The sequence below is a fragment of the Scardinius erythrophthalmus genome (assembly GCF_964197995.2).
Source record: "Scardinius erythrophthalmus genome assembly, chromosome: 2".
In the NCBI taxonomy this organism is placed as follows: domain Eukaryota; kingdom Metazoa; phylum Chordata; class Actinopteri; order Cypriniformes; family Leuciscidae; genus Scardinius; species Scardinius erythrophthalmus.
In genome coordinates, this window is record NC_138222.1 from 7,193,715 (window position 1) to 7,216,057 (window position 22,343).

A 22,343-nucleotide genomic window follows, 5' to 3' on the forward strand; every position below is an offset into this window, starting at 1 on the left:
GAATGATTTCTGAAGGATCATGTGACACTGAAGACTGGAGTAATGATGCTGAAAATTCAGTTTTGCATCACAGGAATAAATTACATTATAAAATATATTCAAACAGAAAACACTTATTTTAAATTGTAATAATATTTCACAATATTAAAGTTTTTACTGTATTTTTGATGAAATAAATGCAGCCCCGGTGAGCAGAAGAGACATTCCAAACTGTAGAATGGTGATTTATATGAAGTTTGTTACCTGCATACTATGGCTATAATTGATCTAACATGTTCTTTGTTTTGTTCTAGTTGTTGTGTATGTCTCAGTCTGTGGCTAATGGAGTCCTGGATTGTAGTTCAGCTGACATACCGTCCTTTTCCACACCACAGCCTCTCACTCAGGAAAGCGCCCTCACTCCATTTTCATCCAAAAACGGTATTGACTACTTCTGAAGATATCTTTGTCATACTTTGTATGTTGTTGTTCCAGTTGTGACATTGCAGAAATAGAAACAATTTCTAAAGGGGCTTTCGCACCGGAGGAACATTTTCATAGTTCCTATAACTATTGGCAGAAGTAGCCGCTTTTTGGCGTGTTCGCACCGCAGAAATTGGGAATGATTTTAGGATTTTCACATGGGCAGTTGTAGGGACTAGCCACCAGGGCCGTCCCCTGAGAACAAAATTTCCCCCTAGGGCCATTTTTCTGGTCACTTACGTCCTGCCGTTCTGGTTGTTGTGCGGGACTTTTATTTTGACGGCACTGAGAACGCCAGAGCCTGAGCACACAGCGCTCCCATTCTCCGTCTTCATTAGTTTCTAATGTTTAACAGTCCTATGTAATATGATATTAGATAGAACTGTTAAACACAGAAAGTAAACTGGACACTCAAGGGCATAAAAAATGGGACAAGCCCAAAATGGCTTTGCAGTTAGCACTAAGCTTTTTTTGTCTTAACCACAAATTTAACAAAAAATGTAAGCAAATGCCCTACTTTTACACATATATTTATATTAGTAGTATTCTATTTTTAGGATTTTTCAGTAGGACTCTACTGGTTACATCATGATGCCAGTTGCGAAAAATGGCGGTCCTTATGAGTGAAACACTGAATTATTTAATCACTCATTTCTTTTAAAACCACTAATTCATTCAGGAATTAACACGTTTTTTATGAGTGAATCGTTGAATCTTTCACTCAACCGAGTTCATTCATTCAGCCTCTACTGTATGTTGTTTAGAGTCGCAGAACTATTCATTCTGCTTTGCTTTTCTTTGGAAATATTTTTCCAAATAGTTGACATAGCAAAAATACATACAGTAACTGGCAAGATTGTTTAAAATTTAAGCTGCTCAATATCAAATTTTTTATTTAACTGCTCAATAAAAGCAATATCACAAATTCGATTCATGATTAACACTGATTGGCAGCAAACGGAAGTGCTAGAATAATGATAATGATAACGCAATCTTGTTATCCATTGTTTTTTAACTAAAAATAAAACTTAAAAAAAACACTGAAATAAAGATGAAATAAAATATAATTATTAGATTAAATATTTCAACTTAAATGAACTGAATGCCAAATTAATACTCAATATAGAAAAATAAAAAACAAACCAATAAAGTTGACAAGCACATAAAAAATTACTAAAGCATAAACTAAAATGAAAATTAAAAATATAATATTCATTAAATTTCATTAAATTCACTAAAAATATTCATATATAAATAAAACTAAAATATATATATTTTTAAAAAACAGAAAGTATTCTTACACAGAAGTGACACCATTATCACCTCATCAAGTACTTTATGAATTATTAATCCATGTTTTCCTTATAAAAATTTTGCTTTACAGCACTTACAAAATGAGATGGGGTGTCTAAAAACAGAGAACAAGCAACACAACAGATCAACAGAAAAAAATCATAAACCACCACCAACCCTTCACAATACACTATTGCATCTGCTTTTTTAACATAACTCAATGAGTTTTTCTTTATGTGCGGTATTTGTGTGTGTGTTCTCTCATGGTGTAACCTCCTTCCTGCTGTGTCTGTAGGGAGCTCTGTGGCTTTGGCCCAAGTGCAGATGCTGTTTCGAGTTGAAGGAAATACAGATTCTCAGTTCACACATGCGATAAGTGTAGACTGTTTGTGGAATAGCAAGTTGCTTTGCTTGTTTGCTCACTAAACAAAAGCAGATGTCTGTGTAAGTGTGTGTATATCACAAGCCTTTTCCCTCTGGATGATGAAAAGTGTTGCATTTGCTTATCAAATGAGTAGTGCGAAGTGACGTGAAATATGCACGATATAATACGGCTGACCGTCTCGCATATGCTTTGTGTTTTATGGCTGATGTCGACTGTTTCACGGAGATAATAACACTGCGTGCCAGTGTGTTTCAAAAACAATCACACTCTCACAGCAAAAGATCACAATGCCATAAAAAATTTTGCATAAAATTGTTTTGATAAACCTAACTTTAAAGACAAGAGTTATTGTAAACAGTGGTTCGATATTAAAAATATACACTACCGTTCCAAAGGTTTTGGGGTTGGTTGGTCTCTTCTGCAGTTGTTTGATCAAAAATACAGTAAAAGCAATAATATTGCGAAATATCATTACAATTTAAACTGTTTTCTATTGTAATATATTTTAATTTATTCTGGTGATGCAAAGCTGAATTTTCAGAATCACTCCAGTCTTCAGTGTCACGTGATCCTTCAGAAATCATTCTAATGTATCAAGAAACATTTCTTATTATTAAATAATGTTGAAAATTATGAAAACCGTAATGCAGTTTTTCTGTATTCTTTAGTGAAGATTCATAAGAACAGCATTTATCTGTAATAGAAATGTTTTGTAGCAATATAAAGGATTTTGCTGTAATTTCTGGTCAATTTAAGGCAGAATTTTTTTTTTTTTTTTTTTTTTTTTTTTTTTTTTTTAAGCTGTAGTCACCTCAGACCGACCCATGCATGGAATCTCAATAAACCTGTTTGACTAGAAATGTTTCTAGATAAGTCATTTTGTACAATAAAGTAAAACAGGTTTGGAACAACATGAGGGTAAGTAAATGCTTGATTATCTATTAAAGGTAATCAGAGGATGTTTGTTTGGTTTTATAACTTGCAAATGTTTCAGCATGCAATAAAGCACGTACACAGAACTGAAGACTATTCTAGAGAAGTTTATAGCTGAGCGGCGCAATGCAAAGCATTTACTAGATTATTTCACCGTACAGAAAAGCCTGTTCCTCTGGGAGAGGACATTTGCATTTGGTGTTTAGCTGTTGTGGTATGGTTAAAAAAGTTCTGTGATCTTTAATGAAGTTCCTCTTTTTAGTTTTAGTTTCTTGGTCAGGTATTAAAGAATTGCACATTGATATTCATCCATCTAGCAGGCACTTGATCCAAAGCAACATTATACAATTAGATCAATATGTTCATTCCCAGCACAAGCAAAAATATCATGCATTGCTGTAGTCATTGTCAACATATCAGTTCTCATCTCATCGCTGTACATCACAGTCTTTAATAAAGATCCAAGCAGCAGAAAGAATGACGGTCAGTATTCATCATCCCCTCCTCACAACACTCTGAATAAATAACAGCTGCTGGAAGTCCTTCAGCTTGTTTTCTTCTCCTGAAGCACTAAAAGTGGAGATGTCCGTGATAATTGTTGAATGGAAGTGAAGGGGCTCGTTTAACCCAGGCAATGTATTATACACTTGGTTACTGCATTGACTGATTAGATGTTTTAAGATGAAAAACTCGTTTCTGAGCTTAAATTATTGTTATTTGTAGAGAATCACTGAACCTTTTACGACTGTTAGACTGTTGTCCAACTGATGCACGCGTCTAAAGGAAGTGAAACAATGAGTCTGTGCCTCGCCAAGTGCTTTCAGTCTGAGGATCAAGCTCCTCATGTAAATGGTTGCCAGGTTATTGTTGCCCTTAGATATGGAGGCAGGGAGGGAGGGAGCGAGAGAGGCTGAAAGAAGTATTGAAAACTCTGCTGTCAATCAAGCGCTACGCCTCCTTTAGTGCGTCATGCTGTTAGATGGACGACTATTTAATGTGCATTTTAACACTTGTGCATTTGCATGACAGACCCGTGACTTGCAAATAAGCCTGGATCTCTTCAAACAGGTGGATGGCTTCTATACACGCGAGCAGAGGACCACAGCAACGAGGTAAAAAGAAAAAAAGCTCTTTATTTTTATTATACTGGTTTTCATTATTGTCTTTTCAGTTTTGACTGTGGTGTTTCACGTTAAATCTTCAAATATCCCAGAGTATCTCCACAGCAGATTACTTGTGTTTTTGTGGCATTTGTTGTGCTTGCTAAGGCAAACCTCACTGTTACCATGGGTAATACGGACAGGTTCAGGGGTTGTTTGTAAACTATGGATAAATGATACCAAAATGCTGCCTAAAATCATGCTGATCATTGAAGATAGATTTTTATTTTATTTATTTTTTGCCACCCAGAGATATTGAACTAAGTGTCCGAGCCATATCTAGACTAGAGACCAAAATATAATGCAGGCCTATTTTGACCGATTTCGACCAATTAGCAAACACCCAGAAATCCATAGTAAGCATTGTTGTGAATGACTGAATGTTCTTTACGGTTTAAACTTTTATCGCCATTGAATCACTTTTTCACTTGAATTTTAGTTTTTTTGGGGAATTATGGGGAATTTTTAAAATACAAATAGCTTGAGAATAACTAGAAACATGTATATTCATAAATGTTTATCCACAATGACTTTTCCAGGTCTAGAAACCACACTTTTAAAATTCCTGCATAGGTTTTACAAAATTATAGAAACCCTGATGTAAATAAAATAAAATAAAATACAAAACAAATAAAAATTTCAGTTTTTGAAGGAACAAGTTAAAATAATAAATATGATGCCAGATAGCTGTTTTCGTTTGTTTTAAAGGCACAATATGTACGTTTTTTTTATTTATTATTAAAATATCCAAAAACCACTAAAACAATGTTATTTGTTTTGTTGACTTTTGTCCAACAATGTTTAAATCCAGAGAAATCAGATATTTAACCAGTGTAACGGCCCATGTCATTGCGTTGCATGTCAATGACGTCACGTTAGCCTCGATTTCCGGGTTTACTTTGGAAACACCGATTTTAAATATTATTTGTTTTATTAGACAGGTGAGCAACTGTTTGAATACCTTTATCGACAGAAAACGAATTGTTTTATAGCTCAACACTGTTAGTCTTATTGTTTGAATCTCTTGTTTTCTTGATTTATCCCGAGTACCATGTTTGTGTCACGAAGTGCTCCGAGACACGAAGGTTGAGGATCCAAATGCAGTTTTATTGAAAGGGTAATCCACAATCGTAGTCGAAAACAGGCAAAGGTCATAAACACCGGGTAATCAGTCCAAACAATAACAGGGTCAAAGGGGCACAGGCAAAAACTGAGGAAACCAAGAAAACCGAACAGAAGATCGAAAACCAGGAGAATGCTAGGAATTGCAGTGTAACACTAAACAAGACTTCGCAGGGAATGACAGAAAGAACCAGGCTTATATAGGGTGAGCAAACAAGAAGATGAGACACAGGTGAAAACAATGAGTGCTAATGAGTCCAGGCAGATAATTATGGGAGATGTAGTTTGTGAGGGAATGACAATACTGCCGTGCAAAGGCAAAAGACCGTAACTTCGTTTTTGGTCGAAAATGAGTTATTTATATTTTTGGCATATTCAAGACCTCCTTTATCATGTGGATAAGTATCTTAAATCAATTCCGTTGTTTTTTAGAGAAAATAATGAATTGTCTTAACAGTAACTTCCAAAAGCCCATGAGAAACAAAGGCAGAACACCGTAACATCAGTTACGGCTCTTTGGCTTTGTTTTGGAACGCTCGAAATGGAGTTACGGTGCTCTGCCTTTGTTTAGCCGCGCGTCAATATGAAGTTACTGTGCCGGTGTTCTATCAAAAAATGCTACCTACCAGATTGTATTGTTATCTGCCTTTGTTTTAATGTTAAAATTACGGTGTAGCCTGTGTACTTTGTACAGCTGTCATCAGTCCCTCTAACTTCTGATGTCCTCAGAGCTTTGTCCTGCACAACTGCGGTCAGAACATTTAGTATGGTCTGAACCCGCCATCGACAAACGTGCGATAACGATCGCGAGGGATTATGCAGAGTTGACAGAAAAACGTTACGCATTGCCGTATCAGATGAATACAACCAAGAATTAAAGCCCCGCCTCACCCAGTTCGGGTACAGGACCTGGTTGAAACACTCGTGCATCTATTCTGGCAGAGTGCCAAAACTTCGCCTTCAGCTCCGCCCTAAACACGGTCGAGCCAATGCTGGACTAATATATCAATGGAGGTATTTTGTCATGTCAAATGCATTAATAATGCCATCAGAATGCAACCAAAGCCCAGGATAGCAATAAGTAGATGGCTATAAATAATTGTATTATCATACAAAATAAATGCCATGGTGACTAGATTTTATACAGGTGTTACTATAATGATTTTGTTAATCGTGATCAGCAACCAAATATTGAGAATGTGGAAGTTACTGCCTTTTGCCTTGGCATGACTTCTCACTTTTTGCTGACAATACAAAGGCAGAGTACAGTAACTTTAAAATAGTGGTCAAAAGTCAAGTTTGAGCTCAAAATTTTTTTATGTATATAATTTCCATTACTAAAACATCTATTTGCCAGATTTCCAGTGTCCTACCTATACTTAATTTGACGGGACAACTAAAAATCTTTAAAGTCATTTTTCTCAGTTCCACACTCTAGCGACTTAAGGTCTTTTGCCTTTGTAGGGCAGAATAGTCTGATGGAGTGCCCTCTGGTGGCTCTCAAGGGCACTCCAGCTGGTGACCATTACAGTTTGTACCCATGTCTCATGGTGCGTTCTCACCGGACGCGAATAGCGCGTCAGGCGTGAGTGATTTCAATGTTAAGTCAATGCAAAGACGCGTTACGCGCATAAATAATTCCTGCGGCGCGAATGAGGCGTAGAGTGCAGCGCGGTAGACGCGAATACGCCTCATTCGCGCGTCAAGTTTGCGCGGATGGCGCGAATTGAGCGTCTGGCGCGTTAAGCGCGTTACGCGCAAATGATTTTATTAGTGCTTTTTGTGCATTCACGCGTTTGACACGAATTCGCGTCTGCCGCCCGAGTTGAAAAATCTGAACTTCTGCGTCAATTCGCGCCGCGTTAACCAATCAGGAGCCTGCTGCTTGCTGTTGTCACGTGGTGAAGTGACAGTTTATAATGTTATTTTATGTTTGGCCTCAATAAATTATTTTGTAATATGACTGAAATGCACAGCAAAACAAATCTTTAACATAAAAACTCGATTTCATGAGAGATACTCATTTTGTATTGAATGCTATTTATTCCATATTTATTCTAGATTAATATGAAACATTATTAATCTAATGTAAAGACAACAGATAAAAAGATAAAAACTAATAAAAATAAATCCCAGGGCAGGTTTCACTTTTGGAGGCTGGCTCCATTTATTATCAAAACAAAAATAAATGACAGATTAGGTGGGTGCGGGTGAGGGTGAACCTCGCGCCGGGCTGTAAAGCGCGGGCTCGTCAGGCAGCAACCACTCGAGGCCGAGGCCTTATACGGCCTACACTGTCCTCGTCAGCGTCCTCACCGTTAGGTCCACCAAACCTAGCTCCTGGAGCAAATTGTGAAACTCCTGAAACCCTCCGGAGGCTCTGGTGGACCCGAGTACAGCGACGATGTCCCCTACGCAGCTGTTTCTGCTCTCCAGAGCATATACGAGCGGTGACTCTCTCGATTAATGCTAATGCTAATGCCGATTAACATCTAAAAAAGATGGCCGCCAAAGAGTTTCGAAACTTTCGCCTCCGGATTTCGCCTCTGACGCGCGTAAATTTCGCTTCAAACTTTTGCTCTTGACGCGCGAATTAACACAAAGTGGTCAAGCGTATAACTACACGCGGCTGGCGCGAATTTGACGCGCTATTCGCGTCCGGTGTGAACGCACAGTCAGAGACAATTGTATTTAGTCAAATGGCGTAATCAAAAAGTGCTGACAGTAATACAGAATTTTCTCCACCATGCAATATATTTTAAAATTAATTGCATGACATTTAGCTATTTTAATTTGTCAAATAAAGTAACATGTATGAGTATTACTTCAGAACTCGTGACTGTTTCATTAGAATTAAATAATATTATGTGAATTTAAGTGATTAGACGTAACTGTAACAAAGTTCAAGTTCAGGGAAGAAGGAGATAGAGATTATACGTAACTTTAATCGCTAAATGAACAAGCAACAAAACGAAAGGATCGGCAGCAGCCGAATACGGCAAGCATAATAAAACGTAAAATGTCCCACGGCTCTCGGCCCCACCCTGCTTCATACCACAGTAATGTTAATAAAACTTTAATATATGAGCTCATCCATGAACATGATTTCTGCCTATGACTCCCGTCGGTTGTGGAGGTGAAGGCAACAACTCCCATGATTCCACGCTCATTCACTGCATAATCAAGCTGCACCTTTTGTTATTGTTTTGAATAAGATACCTCTAGTGGAAACTTACATACTGTGCCTTTTAAAGTGATCTTGAGGCCCCCTAATTGGTCCCGTCTCCTTTTAGCAAACTGGCTTCACAAAAAAGTAAATAGTTTATCTTTTCTTGTTACTAATGAGAATTAATTTTCTGGTAGATAAAATTCAAGACTTGCATGAAGGAGGAACCTGAGTTGTATCTAGGGACCGGAATATGAAGATTTGTGCCTTGGGCCGATAAGCAACCACTTAGAAACCACTCGAACACCCTCTAAACCAGCATGAGCATTTTAGCAACCACATAACAACACACAGGCAGTCATCCACAACATTACAGCATGACGCCAATCTCACGTTTTCTTTAGAAAGCGTAAAAATGTTGAACGTTTGAAGACTTTACCTTTACTTTATAATTTATTAATATTTTCTGTAGCTTTGTCAAAGCACTGAGTCTATGTTCTGTAAAGCAGCTGGTTTAATGCAGGTAGATGTCACACGACATTTGCATATTCACTTCCTCTGAAGTGTCATGTTTTTGCTGAAGTTCAGATGCTTCTTGTTAAACTTGTGTGTGTGTTCATTAGTTGAAAGAATGTAGATTACAGGGTGCCGAAGACAAACCAGTTTCCTACTCATCCTCATAAAATTTTAGGAACTAAATCTAAATCAGAAAAAGGCAGCTGTCCAAAACACACAGGCTGAGAAGGACAGACTCATTCTTCAGCTGCAGCTCATTGGAGCATCAGGCGAACCGGCGCGCACACACACACATACACATACACATACACACTGCAGTAGCAGCCCGGAGAAGCATGAGAAGGCTTCTCCTTAAATGGTCAAAGCTCCCAGGAGTCACAGGAAGGCTGGTGCAGGGAAAAAAGTCAGGGAGAGGAAAAGAGAGAGGACGCTGACGATTGTGGAGCTTTGAGGAAAAATATCAACAGCACAAATACAAAGAGGGCTTTGAAGGAAATAGTGTGCTGTTGAGAGAGCATCTTTCACCACTGTTGGCCAATCAGGTAGAGTTTCAGCAAGTTTTTCTTTGCATGGATTGATTTGTTCTCTTGAGACAAGAGCTTGCGGCGGACACTTCCAGAGAGAAGCACTTTAAAGTACACAACATGGTTTCCTAGGAGGTGTGACATTATTTTTTGTATTAAAATGTGGAATCTGATGGCCTGAAATGCACTTTTATGATGTACAAATTGACACATTTTTGTCATGTATACAAAAGTCTGAGACCACAGTTAAAATCTGCCATTCAATCATCATCTAATTTAAACATGGACATAAACAAAGTTTTAGATTCTGCACTATTTCTAGGTCACTTATTAAATATGCATATTTGTGTATTTGTGACATTGATCATGTGATTCCAGACGGTCAGATGTTCTTGTTTCCACTGAAGCTCAAGCTACTGATGCTTAAATCATGCAGGACAACATGATCATCAGATTTTACACAAACTTTATGTCAGATTGCATGCTGCTGTCATTAAAGCTAAAGAATAAACCAAATAGTACACTGACAAAAGGGGTAACCTTAATTTATTCCTGATCTAACCATTACATTTAGTTTTGTTGATTTAACCTGGTGTATTTAGGGTACGATGTACTAAAAATGTAAAAGTATTTCCTTCGTTCATACTGACGACACTATTGTCGTAGTGTAAAGAAACACTACACACCTATAGACTTAACGCATAATACACATGCGCATGATGTCACCGTTTTTACAATTTACAAAAGTTTTTTTATTTTAAACGGAGACGATAACGGTATAGTTTTCAGAAAACGTACGCTTTGAATCCCGTTTTCAAAAGTTAGCATTTTCATGCCCCCAAAAAGCCATTGTCGTGTAAATGAATGGCTAAAACGCATAAAACGTTTAACGTTTTTTGTTGAAAATAGTGTCATGTCCCCCCTTAGGTTCATTCTTTGATGAAAAATATTGTTTTTTATTCAATATTCTCTTCAGTGTACAATATTCTAGAATTCGTGACAATTTTCTGATTGAACTTTTTACTTAAATTGTTATGCTGAAAGTGTATATTCAATTAAAAAACTAAATCCAAAATGCATTTCCACTAGTGGTCCCATACTTTTCACCCCATTGTATTCTTCACCATCTCTCTTAAAAGATGTTGTAAAGGTGAAATTCAGAAAATGGCCTTTATCAGTCCACGTTTAATTTGTGCACCAAAAGAATTAAGAAATCCAGTTTCCCCAGTTCGTTGCTGTTCTTGGCAGGTTTTTGGTGATGCTCACCAGAATCGCCTCTTTCTCAAATCTTTTACAGTGACTGTATAGCAACCACTTCCTCTTTCACGCAACCAAACGTTCAGCAAATCTGGCTCACTGTCTCTGTGTTACATAACCGGTGAAGGGAGCGGGGCAGAACGTGCACTTTTCTCATGCAGCCGCGTCAGAGCTTTTGCCGTGAGGTAACGCCGAGGTCATCAGGACCCCGGAGAGACTTGCCACCAAGATGGCCTTATATCCTCCCCAAAATTTGTTGAGTTGAGTTCTTTGTGGTGACAGTCAAAGGTCAATTAAAAATAGAACCGGTCAGTGAGAAGAGAGCCTTCACTGACCACAGAGAGAGAGAGAAAGCTCACAAATAGACTCATGGCCAGCAGGAAATAATCAGGGTGATTCGATTACACTGCAATATTAATCTGCATGTCATGCTCAGCAGGGGTACGGCTCCTGGACTCCTGCTGTCTGGCCTCCCTGTACGACTGATGATCGCTGAAATCATTTAGAGTGCCCTACCATCTCAGATTTACCATATTCTTGTGATAGTCTTGGTTATTATGATATTGTTAAAGAGGTGAAAGCAAGGCTGACATTGAACCTGACCCTCTCTGGACACTATCATACAAAAGTTTGGGGAGTTTTTGAAAGAAGCCTCTAATGCTCACCAAGGCTGCATATATTTGATCAAAGAGTAATATTGTGAAATATTATTTCAATTTAAAATAACCGTTTTTTAAAAAAATGTAAATTTTAATTTTTATTCCTGTGATTAGTCCAGTCTTCAGTGTCACATGATCCTTCATACACATTATTATCAATGTTGTGGTGCTGCAAATTTTTGTGGAAACCGTGATAAATATTTTTTAGGATTTATTGATGGTTAGAGAAGTTAAGGGTTTTTTTTTTACAATGCATGTCTTTGCTGTAACTTTTGATCAGTGTAATGCATCTTTGCTGAATAAAAGTATTCATTTCTTTCTTTCAATCATCATACTGACCCCAAACTTTTGAATGGTTGGGTAAAAATAGATAGTGGAGAGTGAAAAGTAGTGACAGACGTTGCAGGCTGGACTTGAACCTGCATAATCCACATGACCACCAGAGCTCAACATGTCTGGAGAATGATGTGCAAGATGCCCCAGACAGCAACATAGTGTCGGGCCAGATCCGGACCACATCTGGGATTTCCGGCTGACGCTATGTTGCTGTCTGAGTCTGATTTTATTGCTCAGAGTTTGCTATTTCATAGAAGGAGACATAGTTTTTTTTATTTTCTTATATGTTAGCAGTACGGGTAATTCGTACATTTTTGCAGTAAGGGTATAGAGTTATAAAATGATTGTGAATGGCACAAGAATTTATTGGAAATGTTTCAGTTTACATTTAAATCATTGAGTTTTTGTTGCAGACTTAGAAATTTTGGCAAATCTGAGCACGTTTGAGGCATTATTGAGATCTTTGCTGAAACGCTACAGGAGACACATGTAAGATTACTGGGATCTTTTTTCAGGAGAAAAAAAAACTCAAGAGCCAGAATTTAAGAAAAAGTCTCCATTCAATCTCATTGCTATCTTAAAGAAACATTTGAGACCACATTTGGGATTTTTCTTTTCCTGTGAATAGGAAAAGATGACTGTGTGCTTTTGAAACTGTGAAACTCTCTTGTCAAGTATGTTTCATCGCAAAACATGATTCATTCCCATAAAAATCAAGCCAATATAAATCATCAGCACTGTGCAGATTGTGGAAAAGATTGTTTTGTGCATTTAAAACCGCTATCTCTTCCTCTTAGAACGAAGGAACATTCTATAATTTTAGTCAGTGTTAAGGAAATCCTTTTTGATTTCATCACTTTTAAATGTCAATGATATTTTGAATGGCCTTTTCTGATAAGATAATAAAACACAGAGTACAGCAGAACAGAGGAAAGATTCTTGAACTTCATCTGGCATAAAATCATCATTGAATATGTGTATATTGTGTGTTTTTTTTCCGTTAAGGTCAGCAAAAACCCAGGACTAGTTCAGGACTCTGGTTCACCATCTGAGCTTTGGCTGAAACACACTGTCAGTGTTTCTTCTGAGCCCTTGTCTACAGGTAATATCTGAAAGCCATGGCAATGTTCTGTCCTAACTGTGTTTGGCTGTGTTGCTCAGAGGTTGCTCTTTCATAGCTCAGGTGTTCTCAGTTATGACTCAAAGAAGTAACTTTGCCTCAGATGTTTTATCTAAAATAATAAACGTGACAATGGCATACAGTAAGAGTAGAGAGCTCTTTGGTCTGGAAGAATCTGATGTTTGAGTTCATATTGAAATCTCTGACTTTGATTGCAGAATTTGGTGTCTTTGCAAATTTTAACACAGTTTGAGACATAGCGGATATTTCTTGTAAATTCTAGAGGCAACACATATCTTCTTCACAGTAGAGAAGATTGCAAGAGTCTCAATTCAGTTTGATTGCTCTCTAGGAAAAATAAGTGTAATGGGGGTAATTGAGGTATTTGAGACATCTCTTTGTCTGCTTAACATTACTGGTTCCTCTCCGTCAGGTCTTCCATCTGTGGGAGCGATAAGCCTGAAGAGTCCTGCTTTACTCTGTACTAAGAGCTCCTTGCCGGAACCTTCAGCTTGTGAAGAGCCCACGCCACACAACAGACAGGAGAATGTAGCTGGGTCAGTGTTTACATTCCTCTACCTCTTACAGGACAAGGCTTGTGTGTGTTTATGTAAAATCCTCACACCAAGATGATCCAACGTGAGGTGAGACTGTGCAGGAACCAGAGTTTATACTGTCACCCCCAGTGGCCCCAATAAATTACTTGGACTCCCAACTTTTAGCGTTGACCAAAAAACCCCAAGGACACACTCTTCTTGGGTAATGCAATAGGAAATGTCTCCATCCACTATTATTTTGCTGTATGTACAAATATTTAGGGACCAGAATAAATGTACAGTATATGAATAAGTTAATCTTGCACCATGTTGGTATAAAACTACAAAGAAAAAGTGCATTAAACTACAATAAATAGTTTTGTATTCATTTAAAAAAAACTTTATTTTTATTTATTTTATAAGAAAATAAAACTTTAATTAAGTATTTTAAATATATGATTAAATATTGTATTTGTTAATGTTTTGTGGCCTCTCACTTTTCCATGTAATTATATCCTTAAGCTATAGGAAGTTTTAGTTTTAGAAAGGATAATTTAAAAGAAGAAGAAAAAAGTCATTTTGTGAATATGAATCAATAAAAATGTAACTGTAGTCTGATTTTGAGTATTTTAAAATGTAATTTAATATAATTAAAAGTATTTAATTTTTGAAATCTGATTACGTAATCCAAATTACATATAATTAGTTACTACCCAGCATTGTCACCAGAACACCTCAATGCTCATTTTGCAGACTCTAAAACACCACCAAGCAACCTCTCAGGACAACATAATAACTAACTAGCAACCAACAGGACAATCTACTAACCACTAAACATCCTAGTTAATAAGCATCTCACAGTACCCCAAAACAACTGCATAGCAACACTTTGGCAATGTCCTGCAAACGCCTGGGTTTGGTATGGGCAGATACCACTCACATTTGAATTCATAATATTATTATGTTGTGTTGTTCTGGATTGAATAGGTCATATTCCCACTAGTGACTTTTCTTTATTGTTTTCCTATAGTTTAGACCGGCCAGCAAGCAGTGACAGCTTCTTCCCAGAGTCAGAGGCCAGTGGGAGCACCTCAGCCTCAAACAAGGAAAAGTGCAGGAGTCCGGATAAAGAAGAGGCTGGATGTCAAGGAACTGAGCTAGAAAACAGCAGAGGACAAACAGAGAGTTCTGGGAGGTGCCAAAAATCAGACTGTAGTGTTAGAACAGAGGCCTTAAAACTTTTGAAACAAGGACAGTCTTCCAAGTCAGCGGACGGTTGGGATAACCAAGGATTCAGCTCACCAGGGGAGAACCAAGTAGAGGATACCGGGAGGTGTCAAGAGGAAGCTGAGGAGTCAGATTGCATTGGGAGGAGTCAAGAGGAATCTGAGTACAGTGGAAAGAGTCAAGCAAGGACAGGGAACAGTGAGACTCAAGAGGAACCCAAAACAAGTGTCTCAGACACATCTAAGAGTGTCCAATCTGCGGATCTCACTGACACTCCAGGGGTGAGTTATATCAATTATTATCAAACACATTGTTGAACCATATCATTTTATCTGGTACTGATTCAGTGTCCACAAAGAGCTGTGCACCTTGGATATATTTACTGATAAAAACACATTGTTTACTGAAAATTCCTTCATTTAATGTCCATTACACCTTTGGAATCAATTGGCAAAAACCTGTTATTCTCCTTCCTGCTTTTAACCTGAACTGCAGAAGTTTTTTCCCATTTAAGGAATGCATCCTTTCCAGTGTTTTGGTTGTCATATTCTGCTAATTAAGGGAGAGGTGTGAGTGTTTTTGTATGATCTAAGACAGGGGTGTCCAATCCTGTTCCTGGAGGGCCACCTTCCTGCAGAGTTTAGCTGCAACCCCAATTAAACACACGTGAAACAAATAATCAAGGTCCTCAGGTACTTACTAAAAACTTCCAGGCAGGTGTGTTAGGGCGGGTTGGAGCTAAACTTTGCAGGACGTTGGCCCTCTAGGAGCAGGATTGGACACCCGTAATCTAGAAGCAAGGCCGGTAAAGGTGGGTGTACACTGTGTGAGTTCAGACACTCGGGAGGCAATTGCAAAACATCTTTTGCGCTAAACACGGAGACCGAAGCCATAGCAGCAACATTGAAAGCTTCGGTCTCCGTTAGAGAGAAATTAGAGAGAGAGAGAGAGTGTCAGTGTATGCACATGCAGTGGTTGGGTAGCTTCCACATAGCTTAATAATATTCATAGATCTAGCCTATGTGACGTGGTTGTGTAGGATTTGGCAATAGAGGACAGCCTATTCACTGGTGAAAATAGGGCCGACTCCCCGAATTTTTTAAACATGTTTAAAAATTATCCGTAGGTCGGGGGGTGCTTGTGGCGTACTTGGATCGTCTCGTAATTTCTCTCACACACTGCGAACCGCGACAATACGACAAAAAAAACTTCTGCGAGCTCGTATGACTGCAAAAATCGCCCGGCTTAAAGGGTTCACAAAAGGGACATCCCTAAAAAAACATCTCAATCTGTCTTGTGCTTCCAATAATAAGATGTGCAGAACCTAGGATGGAAGCACATTTATTGAATAAATTCCTTAATGCTGGACCAAACCTTCATGTGATTGAATAATTAGTTTAGAGAAGATTAGCCCCTTTCTCACAGTAATCCCAGTAAATTACCGTAAAATTACCATAATGATTTTACCGGTCAATAAAAAAAAAAAAATGCTGTTCACAAAAGCAACAGCGTTTTGACTTTTTTTACCGTTAAGAGACCATTCCCACATCATCACCAAAATAGTGGTGAATTCTGTGATGTCAGTGATCGGAAATGATCTTTAAACACTGCGCTGTTATAAGTCTTCATTCACCCGCATGAGGAGAAGCGCTTTAGTTTCTCTATCTGACTTCGTACATGCTCGTACCGGTAATCACCATTCTTTGTTCACACACACCATCTTGCCTGTAATTTATTGGTAATATTACAACTTCTCATACCGGTAAATTGCCAGAACCGATGCTGGTATTTTTGAAAAGGTCCTGTCCACACATGGGGCCCTATTTTAACAATCTGAAACGCAAGTATCAAACGCGAAACGCAAGTAACTTTGTGGGCGGATCTCGCAAATCTAAAATGGGTTGGTCTGAAGTAGCTTCATTATTCATAAAGTGGTTTGGCCGTAACGTGAAATAAACCAATCAGAGCGACATCTCACATTCCCTTTAAGAGCAGGCGCGCTTGTTCCATGGCGGATTGCTATTGTAACGGCGGATTTGCCAGGCGCGCGCCAGGAGCGGTTCACAGCCGAGGAGACCGATGTTCTCGTCAGGGCCGTAAAACACAGAGAAGTGACATTGTATGGGGACGGGAGAAACCCACCCAAATTAGCTTCGCTCAAACAGGCAAATAGTTATTTCGGTAAATGTGTAATCTAGATTTATGCCTATTTTTTCACATCTTCATGGACACCACAATGATTTCCCTCATGTGGAATATCTTGCGTTGTAATTATGTATGGTTTGCAAAAATGGCAACTTCTGTGTAGATGAGAGAAGCAAAGTGTATGCGCGTTGTGCACACGCTACATTTTGGCCAAGCATGCGCCCTTAAAATAGCATCTGAATAATGCGCCACTGACTTTAGACTAGGTTTTTCCTGGTCTGTGGCGGAATTGTTTTCTGGAACTGCAAAATAGCACCAGGGAACGTTTCCGCCGGAACACGCCTCCTCTTTGCGCTGAACCGCCCCAGGGAGCGCAAGTTCATTCCCTAATTTACCGACGTGCGTCTGTGGAGGGAAAAGTCCGCTGTGCGTCGGGTGCAAAATAGGAATGATACATGCGTCGGTGTACAAAATCAATTGCGCTGGGTGCAAGATAGGGCCCATGTTCTCTTAACGGTAATTTACCAAAGTCTGTATGTGTGAAAGCGGCTAATGAAACTGACCAACATCTTTGCATGGCATCTGAAATATTCCTATGGTTGTTTCTGATTCAAAGAATTCTGAATTCAAAGACCTTGGAGTATTCAAAGAGTATGGAGATTCTGCAGATTGGTTCATTGGTTCAAACAAACAGAAGGTTCATGGGAACTTTTTCTGTGCAAACTCCAAGCTGCAAATAGTTTATTATATTGAACAAATAAGCCACAGAATTTTTTACTTCCATTTGCCTTTATATTCTGCATCAATCTCTCTAGAAATTACTGTTTTGTTCTTTTCAACCCACTGGATGGAAACACTGTTTTATCAGAAATGGCTTTTTCAGAATTCTAATTGTTCCTATAAATAAAATTCACAAACTTTGTCCATTTCGACTTGACTTGATCCAGAAAGTAACCAACATCATAGCAACAACACATCAACTTACTCAGAACACCTCTGAATACCAGCATCATTTCATTAGTCATTAATAGGATTTCAATGTTATGGAGATGTGTGGGATGAGTGATACAGGTTTTATTTGTGCTTATTAAGGAGTCCTCTCTGCCTTTCACAACATGTAAACACTGTACAGTTTCTCTTCCCTTATAAGACATTCACTAAAATAGCATTTGTCTCTGAAATTGTCTCCTATTTTGTTTGGGTGCACAGGAAGCCAAAGATAGCTTTGGTAGCGTTTAGATGAGATGAGAATGGATTTAAACGAATATGGAATGCATTCCTTTGGGAGAATGAAGGAGTCTCCTTTCTCCTCGATCTGTATCTTGTGACCAAGCTGTGTTTATACAACAACTCGACAGACAAATGGCTTTACACAATTGAAACTGCAAGCCCCATTGTGATTTGCTGCATTAATGACTCATGGATATTTTTAGACGTGTGTTTATGGTAGAGATAAGATGTTAGAGGTACTATAGGCAAGTGCTTCAGTGTTGATGTTGTTCGCACATTTATTCTGCAAAGAAGATTTTTTTCGTCTCTTGATGTTGACCCTTTTGGCACTAGTCCTAATCACTGTAGGGGTAGTTTTGTAGTCTGTATAAGATGCCATCAGTTACTGTTACTTTGCTTAAGGGAAACATTTCCTCTTGAACCTAGTTGGGAGGCAGGAACAAAAGATTGGACTTTGTGATAGGACAAATGCCAGAGGGGGAAACATGCATACATTTTGCCATGAAGATAGGTAGTTTTACATTGTGGTTAAGAGGTTACTTTACAAATAACCAAATATATTATTTTTATAATGTAAAAAAAAAAAAAGTAGTTATACTACTGTTATTATTTGGTGTTCTCTTGGTGTCACAGGTATTCACCAATATGAGTTGTTGAAGGGTTGAAATTAAAATTTTAATCTGGGTTTTTTTGGTCTTGGATCTTGATTTTTTTAATGCTTGTTTTGTCTTATTTGAATTAATTTTAAGTCCCCCTTGAAGTCTGTCAGCCCTTCTGAGAACCATGCTGAGAGCATGCTGGCCGATAGTATATAATGCCCAAATATACATAATACAGTTTAAACACAGCAAATGAGAGGCATGAAATGAACACTCATTTTATGTATTTTTTATGCAGTAATCACATCAAAAATTCAACAGAAATAGGAATTTTTCCATTAAACAAGCTAGGCTTTGGAGCTGTCAGAATGGCTAAGTGTCATTCATTTAATCAGGCTAAGCGGCCTTTCGCTATTTGATTGTTTTCATTGAGGTACCTTGGAGTTTAGTAGTAGTATATATATGAATATCAGCTTGCAATTTATTTTACAGTATGTGCACTTACTTGTACTTACAGTGTACTTACCTAAGAAAGTACTGGTAATCAGAGGTGTCAAAAGTATTCACATTCATTACTCAGGTAGAAGTATAGATACTAGGGTTTAAAAAGACTTCTGTAGAAGTTGAAGTATCAACTCAAGCTTTTTACTCAAGTAAAAGTATAAAAAATAATTATTTCAAAACTACTAGTATAAAAGTAAAAGTAATGTAAGGAAAAAAATCTCTCTCTCTCTCTCTCGGGAATCAGGTCTAAACCGTTTGTGTAATTGGCCAATTTTTTTTTTTTTTTTTACGACGACAAGCCGAATTAAATAGGAGTAACGAGGCTATTTTTATAATGTAAGGAGTAGAAAGTACAGATAATTGCGTCAAAATGTAAGGAGTAGAAGTAAAAAGTCGTCTGAAAAATAATTACTCCAGTAAAGTATAGATACCCCAAATTTCTACTTAAGTAAGGTAACAAAGTATTTGTACTTCGTTACTTGACACCTCTGCTGGTAATATAAGGTAACTACATGTGGTAAGGTTAGGTTTAGGTATAGGTTCAGGGTTAATACCTAGTTATTATAACCCAGTTATTGCAATTACTATAATGAGTACATAGTATGCACATGGGCAACAGGACTGTAAAATAAAGTGCTACCGAATATGGCAATCATTCAGTAGCAGATTACCATCAATGTACAACGGTACTGCCACAAACAGTTCTGTTTTGTAAGAGACTGTATAAGATAGTTTTTTTATGTGTTATGCTGTGTTGTGTGTCTGTACAGGACCAAGAGGACCCATCTGCTGTATGTCAGTTCACACGCTCACAGGGTGAGCAAACTCCACTAAAGAGAGCTCATAGTTTCGTGACAGAGTCTGTCACCCCTTTTATCTTCCCCCACACACGCTCTCGACCCCCTCTCACCCCTGCCATGCCCACCCTGCCCGAGGAAGAGGAAGACTCCCCAGAGGAGCTCGACAGTACATCCAGCTCGCCCTCCACAGTGAGTCTAACTATATTTTTCACATCACAGCCGTGATGCCTTTTCATTTCATCTCAGGTCCAGATCAGGCTTTTCACTGTAGGAAATGTTTTAAGTCTAAAGATATGTAGTAATGGCACTTCCGGGAGGATAGATGCATGAGTTCTGATATATTGTGTGGGCACATTATGTTGCTTCCATTTAAAAGGTATCTTCACACCAACATTCAGTCTATTCAGATCAATGCAAGAAAAACAGCTGGGCAGCGGTGTACAACTTTCTGACATCCACTTGGCATGGAGAAGAAAGGAAGTCAAACAGTATTTGCATGTTTTTCAGACCGGTGTTCAGATTTTTGCACTTGCTATGGTGATCAAGAGACTAGAAAGCTGGTACCAGATACTTCCTGTGCTATTCACTGTAGCTTAGCAAAATCGTTAATGCCACCAAGTCATAGTTTTATATAACAGCTGTGTCTCTGGGCAAGTGTGAATCTTAAGGCCATGACACACCAAGCCGTCCAACGTCTGGCCTTTCTTTAGCATCTGTCAGATCAGTTTTTGTGGTGTGTTGTTCTTTCACCATTCCTGATTTCTAACATGAACTAACTACGTTTGGCTCGGTCTTGCGGCTGTCAGAGCAGAAACGAAAGCTGATGCCCTCCGTATGTTTTCCCGTCGTCCCGGCGTGTTCATATGTAAATTGCGTGAGCTTTTTTTGTCCATTAGATCGAAAGATCTGAAAAAACACATTAATTTACCTGCCCATAGACCCTCCCCTCGAAGTAATCAGACCAGAAGTGGTTGAAAGTGGACAAAAGAGTCAGATTAAAACTCCAGGTGTAAACGAGAATGTGTCTCCCTCGTCAGCTTGTGATCCGATCGACCCAAACGCATCTTAATACCAGGTGTAAACAGGGCCCTAGTTTCGGTTTTCTTTTTTGAATGACGGATATAGACTGCTGCCACCTGCTGGTATAGACATTTATTTCCTGCTAGTTGGCTTATTGTCTTTAGTCTTTGCGTTGTTCAGGCTCAACTTTCCGGTCGAGGCACAGACAATGTGAAGCGACACCACAGTCAGCTTTCATCATCATTTCATTGATGTCGGTTTGGTGTGTCACGGCCTTTATTGGTTGGCCAGCTTTATTCACAGTGCGATGAAAAGAGATTAGGACACCTCTCTGTAAAAGAAATTTGTAGGATTTATGGCATGCAAATATTAATTTTGGTCTGAACAGATCAATATAAGTTGTTTATCACACCAAATTTTCATACTGAATATTTGTCTTGGTGTGAACAGGCCTTAAGCCTGAGTTTCCAGTAAAGTTGTGTGTCATTTTTTTATTCCAACTCTCAACCCCCCTATCCCCCATTTTTTCTTGTCCTATGTCTGAGTGGTTGGTCAAACAGTCCCATCTCAAACTCATGTCAGTAGCTGAGATAAAACAGACCCAATCTGACCTCTATGGGGTGTAACGGTACATGTTTTTGTACCAAAGATTTACAGTACAGATCTTTTATTTCTGCTCACATTTGTACCAAATGAATGCAGCATTGTTTTTACCACCGCATGTGCTGAACTTATAATACATAATTTGAAACCCTGACATAATATTTATATCAATATTTTTTTATGTCACGAACATATTTAAAAAATAATGGAGAACAGTGAGCTGCTGCGGGAAAAGTGCACAATCCAAGTTTTAATCATGAGAACATAAAACCGTACCTTATCTGTAAATGTTAGAAAGTATTTCCATTTTACAAAAAGGCTCATCCAACTTCACAGACTTCACTGAAAGAGCGCCGACACACGCATGCCCGTCAAACAGACAGAGTGCAATAATTCTGACTAAAATATACACTTCGCTAAAATATGTAGCATTCAAAAGTGAAAGCACTTCAGATCTATTTCTCCATTTACAACAGTGCCATAAACTGCTGTACGAAGAGTGTGTTGCATAGACAGATTTTTTTATTTAAAAACAGAACCATAGTTTGTTTCCCCATCCCACCCCACCCCCACTCACCCCCCTTACCATATAATACTGTGCCACAAAAATGACTGGTCCCACTTTATATTAAGTGTCTTTCAACTACTATGCACTAACCTTTAAAATAAATAATTTGATACAATGTACTTATTGCATACATACATGTTTTTACATTGTACTTGTATTTACAAATGCCTTCATGTAA

General features: G+C 38.3%; 1 protein-coding gene across 4 annotated transcripts in view; it reads left to right on the top strand.

Annotated features, from left to right (window-relative positions):
• The first annotated feature begins 4,042 nt into the window (after positions 1–4,042).
• mrvi1 (murine retrovirus integration site 1 homolog) overlaps positions 4,043–22,343 on the top strand; it is a 55,031-nt gene continuing 36,730 nt past the window's right edge. Inside the window, exons 1-5 of one of the 4 annotated variants that reach the window (XM_081357501.1) lie at positions 4,043–4,185; positions 12,819–12,915; positions 13,367–13,490; positions 14,500–14,977; positions 19,945–20,163. In XM_081357501.1, coding sequence (XP_081213627.1) covers positions 20,092–20,163 — 72 coding nt within the window. In that variant the 5' untranslated portion in view covers positions 4,043–4,185; positions 12,819–12,915; positions 13,367–13,490; positions 14,500–14,977; positions 19,945–20,091. Of the gene's footprint in view, positions 4,186–9,414; positions 9,580–12,818; positions 12,916–13,366; positions 13,491–14,499; positions 14,978–19,944; positions 20,164–22,343 lie in introns of those variants that run through there. The other 3 variants (XM_081357499.1, XM_081357500.1, XM_081357498.1) reach the window with 3 other exon arrangements.